Raw genomic sequence first — 11,292 nt, forward strand, 5'->3', positions numbered from 1 at the left:
GCAATAATTTTAATATTTTCTAAAAAAGAAACATCGTTTTTTAATGTCATATGTGTAAAATACTATGCATGCTAGATTTGAGAAAATATACAAACATTAAAAAGAAATAAAATGCTTAATAATTGTAAATATGTGAATTACTAATAATTTATCAATTCTTTCTTACAAATTGTTGTTTGCATAATATTGTACGAAAAGCTTTGTCATTAACTTTGCATTCTAGAGAAGTTTGATTGTATTTTAAAAACGAGATTCATAAATCGAGAATTTGAAAATTTCGAAGAAAAACATGTGCGTCACTGATCAAATCATCAAATTATATTGTTTGACCGTTATGACGAAAAATATTTTTCTATCGACCTTTGCGGAATTTCAGAAACTATTTTTAGATTTCGGCAAAAATGATGACATATATCGTTGTATGTTTCTCAAGATCGATAAAAAGCTGTTTGTTCAAAAAGAAATTTCTCTTTTTCTTTTATTTTTCGTATGAATTATAAGAGTAATAATTTATTGTGTAATGTGAATGATGAAACATTTTTTATCATGTGAAAAGATATCAGCATGATAATTCTATAAATGGCCTTCTAACAGATTAATTTTTTATACCAGCTGAAAGATTTTAAGCGCAGAAAATATTTCATGTTTCTATAGAAAAAATCACAAGTTAAAATTTTTAAACTTTAGGAAATTTAGGAAAAATACTATATAAATAATGTTATTTAAAAATTGTAAAATTAATATAACATGTTTCGCACGTGTATAGAAACAGAATTAAATATTTTCGCTTGCGTATGAAAATACCATAAAATCGTTGCCTGATTTTAATTGTAATCCTTTTTTGGACATAAATAAAAGGCACTGATAGGTATAAAAATTCAGAGATAATTATTTTCTAATAGAATTTTCCTCCCTCTGAAAATGCAATAAATTAACAATTTAAATAAGCATGGAGAAGGATATATATATATATATATATATATATTTTAGTTTTAATCGAAGAAAGAAATGTGTTTACAGTAGAAACTCATCGTTAATGATAATTTATTATGTGTGAAACATTCTACTCACTTATCTATATTAATCTATATTAATTTGTTTTTTTTTTATTCTCGATGCTATTTCAGTTTTAGTGTTTAATTGGGTATTATTTTTAATTCATTGACGAAATATCTATATCCTCCGATAATTATTTTAAAGAATCAACAATTGCAAACTAATTACAAACATTTCCTCATACATTTCTAAATTGAATAATATACTTTAACAATTATTAACAAAGTGTATGTTATTAACAAAGTGTAGTCTTATATCAATGCATATCAATGTAACCAAAACATTAAAAAGGGAAATAATAGAACGATACAGAAGGGCTTTAAAATTCAGATGTTTCTTCTCATTCCCCAGACTCAATATATACAATATAAATTAATACACGCGTAAAATAGCTAAGGCGACCTTGTCCAGTGAATCTGCGCGATCGAAACGAAGATGAACAACTAAAATGAGAGTCCACGAGTTCGCTCGCGTTTCTATTCTTATCCGCGCGATTCATACGTTTTCACACGTGATTTGAGTCATTCGTATATACGGACGAAATTCCAGAAAAAGCGACGGCAACGCGAAAATGAGATGATGTAGTCCACCACCCACCTGTCGACGGCTACGCTATTTTCGAGATGCACTTCGCATCCGTATAACTTTGCCTTGATGCACGCGGTATGTTACCGCGAGTTAGGCTACTGAATTCGCTTGCGATGTTTGCACATATATGCGAGAAAAGAGATGATTTTAACATTCCTCAGCTTGCATTTTATCCGTAGGGAAAAAAAAGATTAAATTGTCATAGATATATCTTATAGAAGAATTGACTTATTGTATATACATCATTAAAAATTAATTAATAATCTTTTAATGCACGTATCCGTTAATTATACAAAACATATTGTTAAAAATAAATTTTTGAAAACTGCGTACAAAATCAACCTCAAATGAGAAAAGAAGAAACACAAATAATTGATTATTAATATAAAAATAAATTTTTGAAAGCTGGATCTAATTGGTTGCTAAATGAGAAAATAAAGCAATTAAGATATGAATAAAGCCCGATTAATAGTTTTATAAATAAATAATTTTTAAAAGACTATGATAAATTGAAAAATCTTTAAAAAATCTTAATTTTAATTTACTGATTACGATTATTTAATTACTTTATTGATTTACTGCAAAATAACTATAATCAAAATGATATATGAAATATTAACGGTGGCTTTATTGGATGGTTTCATCAAATTTTACAAGTTCTTTTCGGAATTAATCTTTTTCATTGCAATTCAGTGATTAATAATTTGAATATTTGAAATTTCTCACTTTTTTATATTGCTTAGTCACACAGAGGAATCACAAATATTTTAAGTATTAGAAACAATTACAACGCAAAGTCGAAAATCAGAAATGTTTTCTACAAAATTATTTTATGTTACATTTTCATTATAACATTATTATTTCTCAGAAAAAAAAGAGAATATCTCATAAAGAAAGTCTTATATCAGCAAAAGGGTGATTTATATAAAACTTTAATTAAAAAGATCAAAAATGTAATGTTTGTAATCTCTTTGTTTAATTACTATTTTAATAAATTATGATAATTCGAAGATCGAGAAAGGCCAGAGCTCAGATGAGGGCAACACAAAGTAGAGAAAGATTACAGATATCATTGTTCCTCATTAACATTGTGATATTGCGTCGTACAATATCCTTCTTTTATCGCAAAAACGTGCGATGCTGTGAAAAATGCAATAATGTGTTTCGTTATCACCAACATTAATTACGCAAAGTAACTTTTCGTAGATACCCGGAACGGCGATACACAATCGACAAATGTTTTCCGCGTGGCAACTTTACTGTCGAGATCCAAGGGGTTCGCCAATCATTAAGCGAGAAAGATACCATAGCTTTCGATCAAATGACAAGACTTTTTATGATCGTGAAGCATAGCTTTCCGCATAGCGAGATGTTTACGAATACGTTGATATCTCAAGTTATACTCACGTTTCGATACTAAAAATATCACGCGTTCAGCACATTTTTCCAAATTATGTACAAACAATATACCGGAAATGACTCGGGACACGAAGATAAATTTTCGCAGATGCTGTTTGGCATTAGCTTTGCTAATCGTTAAAAAACAATCGTCTGTTTATAAATTGATTCACAACTCTACGCCAAGAAGACGAGACAGATGTTTATACCAGAGAATCTGATAGATTGCACATAAAACTATTCCGTAAATTAAGTGTCACGCAACTGACATTTCGCTTTCGTTTAACGATACTGCATAATGTTGAAATGAATCATTTTGAAATATACTATGAGATTAACGCAATAAAGCTCATCAACTTTTAGTATAAATTGACAGAAAAAAATCAAAATTATTTTATATATATTATAATCTCTGCAAAACATATATTATTTTATTTTTACATCTCTATTTAAAGATATTTTATGTATAATCTCCCTTACATACGACACAGATGATTATAATTATTTAAGAAAAATAAATTTTCGAAAACTGCATACAAAATCAACGTCAAAAGAGAAAAGAAAAAGCACAAATAGTTGATTATTAATAAAAATAAATTTTCGAAAGTTGGACCTAATCGGTTGCTAAATGAGAAAATAAAGCAATAATTAAGATATGAATAATTAAGAGAAATACAGAGGTTTTATCTATAAATATATTATTCAGTCAACTGATACACACACACAAACACACATTTTCTACAAATAAGTCGAATGCCAGCGGCGTCAAGAAAACTTTCCCTAATTGGGCTTAATTTTCCACGTCGTGGACTAATCTAGAGAGTTTATCTAATAACACATGTTAACGCGACTGCGTCAGATTATCTTAATGATCGGTAATGAAGCAATTTATTGCTTTCTTGACATAGATGATACATGTGCAACGTAATTTGATAGCGCATGGTCAGCATATTAATTAATATGAGACGCAGAATGAATGTAAACGAAAAAAAAACAAAAACACACTCGAAAAGCTCGTTTGCTCTTTGAAGCAGGCAGTGGCCCATGATTATTTTTAGGTGGCCTATAATATCAGCCGCGATCTATTTATATAAAGTTCAATAGCATATCATTCAAAACATCGGTAGAATACTACGACGAATTAGACAGACGATCAGTTGATCGACGCGATGTACCGGAAATGAATTTCTTTGAACTTTGAACTTTGAAAGTGGTGTCTCCAGCTACTTTTTATCTTATCCCGGTGATAGATTGAATAAATAATTCGTCTCATTCCCAGATTCATCCAAATTGTATTACACAACGATTATATATAACACGAATATCTTGGTACAATATTATTGCCGGCCAATTATTCCAAGGATGAATACGTTGAGAAATGTTTTCTCGAATATTTTCTCCTACGTATATATCTATAGCTTTTTTTATATGAATCTATTGCTTTATGTTTGTAAATATAATACAATTAAAGAGAAGAAAATTCTTTTACAATATTGCCTTTTTTTATTTTTCTTCTGCACTTATTTGTGAAAAATCGTGAGATGTGATATCTTATTTTATTGTTATAAATTTAATAAATCGATTGACTAAATATCAGGAATTTGAAACAAGACATAAATAACACGAAAATAATTACTATGAATCACTAATAAAAAAATTATGCAGGATAAAATTATCAAAACAAGTTATCTTAAGTCTACAGAACTTGTTCGCATTAATTTGTATATAATCTAAATATTCCAAAGTAACTCGTTTATAATAAATATACAATTAACAGTTTCAGAAAAATGGTTACGTCATCTTGGAGGATTTCTTTCGTCCGGAGGAGATCGAAGAATTGAAATTCTGTGGAGAAGAATTTACAAATAAGCTGCCACCTGAATCGGAACGAAAGATATTTAATACAATAGAATTACCACAGGTATTTAATAAAATTATATAATTATAAAATTAATAAAATATGTATAATATTAATCATGAGACATATATACAGATGATTAGAATCGAAAAAAATAACCGATGTGTTCTTTGTGAATAATTGCAGATAATTTTTATTAAAGAAAAAAAAGAACAGATATAGAGTTAATATAAATTTCATAAAACAAAATGTGTGTCCACTTTCCGTCAATTTCATAAAGTTCTTTATAAATAAAACTCGAACTCTGTACAATACCAACAAAAATAATAATTGTCTTGTTTTAGAATAAGGATAAATACTTTTTGGATAGCGCTAATAAAATAAGTGTTTTCTTTGAGACTGAAGCTCTGGAGGAAGACGGAAAATTGAAGGTTCATCCAAGAGTATCGTTAAACAAAGTAAACTATCTTGAAAGAAAATCTCTAATTTGAATCAATTTTTGCAATTTTGAAATAATTATCTTGCGATCGCAAGATAATTATTTCAAAATTGCAAAAATTGATTCAAATTATACTTTTCAGGTGGGTCATGCACTTCATTGGTTATATCCTACCTTTAAAAAGTATTCTTTCGATGAAAGAGTTAAAGAAGTTGCTTTTCAATTAGAGTATCAGGAACCGGCAGTGTGTCAATCGATGTACATTTACAAGAATCCCGGAATAGGCTCGGAAGGTAGCTAAATTACTTGTATTTTCTATTTCTATCAAAAAATGCACAAGATAATCTATAATTTAATATATATCTGTAATTAGCAAAATTATCATATGAAATAATCATGGCGCGTAATGCTTATAACGATTCTTATTTTCTTGCAGTTATGATGCATCAGGATGCATCGTATTTATATACCGAGCCAGTGAAACTCGTGGCTTTCTGGATCGCATTGGAAGATGCTACGCAAGAAAACGGATGTCTATGGATCGCCCCGGGTTCACATCAAAGCGGAGTGCACAGGCGTTATATAAAAAACAAAGATGCAAATTCACAAGAATTATTAATATACGATAAAGCGGCGCCCTGCTATCCGTTAAGTAATTTCAGGCCTGTTCCGGTACGCAAAGGAACTTGTATTCTTATTCACGGTCAAGTAGTACACTTTTCTTATCCCAACAAGAGCGAAACATCGAGACACGCTTATGTGTTTCACGTGATCGAGACGAAACACGTATCTTATTCAAAGGAGAATTGGCTTCAACCACCTTCTGGAGGTTTTGCAAATCTCTATAGAAATTAGGTGTATTGCTTTTATTTAAAAATTATTGTCCGTCATAAAAATTATTGTATATAATGTTTATTATCTATAATTTTTATTTCCTTTTTCTCACTGAACAAAAAAAAATGACATTATTCTATATACAGTTTAGAAGATAACAAAGAAATAATTTTGTTTTATATATTAATTTATACATCGTGTCAAGAAATAATCAATATCGAAACAATGAAAATGTCGTGTGTATAAAATTTTAATACTTCAGGAAATTTGCTTGTACAGTAAATTTCTTCCTGAAAGTAGAATTATGAATTTATATTCGAACTGGGAATTATATTTGAATATGTGACGAAGGAGTGACACACTTCACATGCATAGTTCAGTCATGACCGATTTCGGCCAGATTGTCGCAATGCTCTTGCTCAAAAATACAGTTTCGATATCTTTCATTGGTGTTATCGAATATCCTCTTTATTCTTCTAAAAACACTACCATCTACTTTTTATGACAATGCTTAATTGTCATTATATCATTTAATAAAAGAAATGTATTATTTATTAAAATAAATGTATACATATATTTTTTCGTAAATATTTATATACTTCTACACGTAACATAAATTAACGAGAGAATTAATGTATATAAAATATACATACATTTATGTGTGAAGAGCTAATGCACAAAAATGTGTAGTTAAATCTTGTAGCTGCTTTAATCCAGTTTTCAATGGCTCTTCTTTCAATGTTATACAATAATATATATCCAAAAGTGTCACATCAAATGTTATTCTCTCTGTGTCAGTCAAAAATGTGTTCAAGTTTTGTTGCAAACTAAGTAATGTTTGATATTTTATATTGGATTGTTCAGCTTGCAGAAGTATCCTAATTACAAAAAAAATTACATAAATATATGAGTAATATATTATACAGAGAAAGTTTATAATGTTAAAATATACTATTAGTATCCAATAGAGATTAACTATTAGAGATAACTTACTTATTAAGACTCTGTGTCAAATTGGCCACCTTTTTCGAGATCTCTGGTCGCAAATATTCTATAGGTGTAAGTAACAGTGATAAATTTACAGGCTTGAAGTTAAAAGAATGCGCCATTCCTGCATTGCTACATGCCGTACCACTGCCATGAAAAATACAAAAAATAATATAGAATATTTGCTTATTAGATATGATACATTTTTTGTAAAAAAAAACATGTAACATGATAAAAAATATGTGCTTTGAAACGAAGTCTTACCATATGTCACGCGCGTAATTGTAAATATGTTGGAAGCATTGGAATACTTTTCCTGCCCTATTTTCTTGTTCTTGAACATCTTTTATAATGCCTATCTTGTTGTGTAATTTTTTCTGTTGTATATTAATGATATGGCTATGGCATTTCTTCTTGAATTCCTAGACATGAAATTTTCAAAATTTATTAAATTTATTTGTTTTGATTATAAAATTATATTCATACAAATATCAAGTATTACCGTAATTTTATTAAACGTTTGGGCCATGAGTTCACTGTGTTTATCTGCATTAACTGCTTGTACTAAATCGCTGCACTTTTCTAAGATGTGTTCCACATCTTCCAGTTTTCTGCCACCAACTGGAAATAACATCAAACATTGTGGAATGTAATACATTTTTCATTATTATAAGTTATATGTTACATACCTGGTAAATGCTCAAACGCTTTAAGTAATTCCTTCAAAATGTGTTCAGCACGTCTTTGAAACGCTTCATTTATTGCGGCGATCCAGTGCTTTATAGCACACTTTAATACAGTTACTATAGTCCAAGGTGGCTTTATAATGACATATAACTCCCATTCTGCTGCTCCATAAATTTCTGACATTTGTCTGATGATAACCTGTAACAAAAAAAAAATATATATATATACACATATATATATACGTTTGATAATCGTGAATCGACTAAAAAAAATCCAATATATAACATATACATACTGTTGATAGAAAGTCTTTCATAGTCATTTTTGTATCTTCAAAAATATCATCTGTTAAATGTAATTCATCATTAAAGAAAGACTCTTCGATGGGACTATCAGTTAAATGATTTATAACTTTATCATTCACATTATAATAATCTATTTTCTCAAGAGGATCATTACGCCCCAATGCCAATATATTATATATCATTGCTTTATTACAGAGATTTTTGTCGTATGATAATAAAACCTATGTGCAAAAAGTAAGAATGAATACAGTATCTTTATTAAGAGATTAAATTTGTATATTGCATAATGTGAGAAAATGATATCTTACCACAGATTTTTGTAATTCATAAATTTGTAAGCAACATTGCAGGATCTCATCATCTGGGCAAGTAAGAGAAAAGTCATCTTTATTTTTTGCTGCCTGTTCTCGTGTTTGGCCCATGATACGTGGATGTTTAGAGGCAAAATGTTCATGAATGAAGGATATAGCTTTCCTAGCTTTTACCCATAACTCATGTGTAGATTTATTATTCTTTATATAATCTAATTCCTATTATAAAATTTGAAAATGTAATATATTAAACCTTTCATAGATGTAAGAGAAAAAAATAGAATGTATTCATTATATCAATCTTATACTTACATGTATCACAGTCCATGGAATTACAATGAAAGGGCGTGGATAATTCCTAAATGTTGCATCTCTTGCTTCTTCAATAATGTTAAGATTTGAGAGAAATACATTTGTATCCACAACAATATACAACGGACTCTTCTCTTGTGGTTCCATTCCTGCTCCGTTATGCTCTATTAACTCTACAGTATTTTCTGATATATAATTTGTCTCCACGTGATTTTTACTGCTTAATTGTGTTCTAACAACTTCGACCTATATAAAAAATACATTAAATGCAAATAATTGTATCTTCCTCAACTCCTCTAATATTTTTACATATAAAATACATAAACACACACGCAACAGATTCCTAATTTATATAAGTTAAAAAGATAGATAAAGAAATATAAAAACATCTGAGATAGATACATAATTATAATAATCAGCTATATCTATGTAAATTCTGTCTGTAATACACAAATCAATTAATGTTTTAATTAACACTGGTAATACCTCTTGTGTGATGTCTTCATCTTTCATTGGTTCCCAATCCATTTCTTCATGCAAAACTTCTTGTTTTGCCTGTTCTATTAATTTTTCTTTTGTCATATTGTCAACAACTTTATTTTGTTGACCCTGTGATTTGTCATTTGATGTGACACTATTTTTATATAATGCATCCTTTAGAATTCTGTTATGCAATCTCGTAAGTCGAACCTGAACATTTTTATATACGCATGACGATCTTAAGCTGTTATTGTCTGTGAAAATAAAACAATTTTAAAATATTGAAAAACATAGGAAAAAACATGTTTAAAAATTTTAAAAATATAAATAAACTAAAATTATCTGCTTACTACGAGAGTTGGATAAACTTTTGCTGAGCTTTTGTGGAGTTTTTTCGCTGATTATAGCACATCCAATTTCTTTCAGTTTCTCCTTATCTAAACTCAAATTTTTTCTTAATATACACATCCTTTCTTTTGCGATATTTTTCCTTTGTGAAGGTTTTGGTTGCCTTCTCCCTAAACATAAAATTCATTTAAGATTTTATAATAATAAAATGCAATATTTAAAAATATAACTACATTATGTATAATTGCATTACTTACTTGAAATATTTTGACTATGCAATTTTTTAACATTCTCCGTTTTATTATTTTCACGTCGCTCAATATTATTTTTATTTCGGTTCACAGTTTCTTGATGTCTGGTACTCTTTGCTTGATTCTCTTGTGTTTTCATTAATACCTGGCTCGTGATATTTAAGTCCTGCTGTTTACTCTTAGTATTAATCTTTAATTTTTTATCTAAATTAGATTTATTTAATAAATTCCGCCGCTGAATTTTTTCATAAAGAACAGACATTTGTGGCGTAAATGTTGTAAGAACAGACATTTGTGGTTTAAGTGTTATTATTTTATTAGCATTTTTATCCAGAGATATTGATTCATCATTCTTATTTACTCTTGATATTCTTTTTGAAGAAAAAACTGATCTATTTTCTGCCAACTTTGCTGATGTTTTTGACAATGAAACAGGAGGTTTATCTCTGGCATTGAACCTTTGCAGCATTTTTTCTCGAAGTGCTTTCATCTGTGGAGTGTCTATTTTATCATTTGATCGTCGTTTAGATGTCTTTTCTACCACAAGATTTTGTTCAGATGTTTTATCTATTATTTTATCATTTGATCGTCGTTTAGATGTCTTTTCTACCACAAGATTTTCTTCAGATATTTTATTTGATGTCTGTGTCTCTTCATGAGTTTTGTGTCTTTTATTATTTACCTGAAATGTCCATAGAATAAATGTTGCAATAAGTATAGAATATATAAATAGAAATTTAATATATTTTATCAGAGATATAAGTTGCAGATAATAATACAAACTAAAATACCTTATTAGTTTCACTATCAATCGGCTCCATCCATGTCGATTGATTTGTTTTTATATTAAAATAGTATATACGATCCGGATGGCTTTTCGAATTGACGGTAATCCAATCCTTTGGTAATTTTCGTTTCAGCATTTTCAATAGCTATCAGGTATTAATAAATTTGTAAAGATGAAACACGCACAGGATTACACTGGCTATTATTCTGCTTTTTTCGAGTTTATTCGTCTAGTCCGTGATCTGTTAATGATCGGGAAATAATTGTCCGTCGTCAGTTAACAAAACGATGTAATGATTAGTCAGACAGATGAAAATATAAAATATACGAGGTCAAACTGTGTATATATATATGTCATTGAATTCGACTTTCAACTTCGTAAATACGATACGTTCGCACTGGTAGACGGAGACGGACATGTTTTTCTATCGCATGACGTCACTGAAGATTCCAATTGAATTCTTACAAAAAAAAAAAACTCCATCCAACGATGTAGCTATGACAGCTATGAAAATTAATTTTATTGCTCAGAGTTATCGATATTTTCAATAATTTATTTTTAATAAATAATTTGGAATTACAAATTATATTTACATGATAAAATAAAAATATGTCGATAAAGCTTTGGTAGATGACAATCGTGATACGTAAG

General features: G+C 28.9%; 2 protein-coding genes across 2 annotated transcripts in view; one reads left to right on the top strand and one right to left on the bottom strand.

Annotated features, from left to right (window-relative positions):
* Positions 1-6,254, top strand: part of Phyhd1 (Phytanoyl-CoA dioxygenase domain containing 1) — a 184,068-nt gene extending 177,814 nt beyond the window's left edge. Inside the window, exons 5-8 of the mRNA XM_083032136.1 lie at positions 4,820-4,963; positions 5,245-5,358; positions 5,482-5,632; positions 5,776-6,254. Coding sequence (XP_082888262.1) covers positions 4,820-4,963; positions 5,245-5,358; positions 5,482-5,632; positions 5,776-6,194 — 828 coding nt within the window. The 3' untranslated portion in view covers positions 6,195-6,254. The remainder of the gene's footprint in view (positions 1-4,819; positions 4,964-5,244; positions 5,359-5,481; positions 5,633-5,775) is intronic.
* Positions 6,255-6,405: 151 nt separating this feature from the next.
* On the bottom strand, positions 6,406-11,162 carry Swt1 (Swt1 RNA endoribonuclease). Its single transcript, XM_083056627.1, has 13 exons — positions 10,646-11,162; positions 9,861-10,536; positions 9,606-9,773; positions 9,262-9,509; positions 8,776-9,021; positions 8,461-8,682; positions 8,143-8,373; positions 7,850-8,045; positions 7,663-7,781; positions 7,425-7,582; positions 7,167-7,307; positions 6,827-7,051; positions 6,406-6,658 (listed from the first exon to the last, which is right to left on the bottom strand). The coding sequence occupies exons 1-12, from the start codon at positions 10,775-10,777 to the stop codon at positions 6,829-6,831; spliced, it is 2,760 nt and encodes a 919-aa protein (XP_082912753.1). The 5' UTR covers positions 10,778-11,162; the 3' UTR covers positions 6,406-6,658; positions 6,827-6,828.
* Positions 11,163-11,292: the final 130 nt, after the last annotated feature.

Source organism: Prenolepis imparis, unplaced genomic scaffold (assembly GCF_030444845.1).
Source record: "Prenolepis imparis isolate NDT839.2.m4 unplaced genomic scaffold, iyPreImpa1.0 SCAF_2, whole genome shotgun sequence".
Lineage (NCBI taxonomy): Eukaryota > Metazoa > Arthropoda > Insecta > Hymenoptera > Formicidae > Prenolepis > Prenolepis imparis.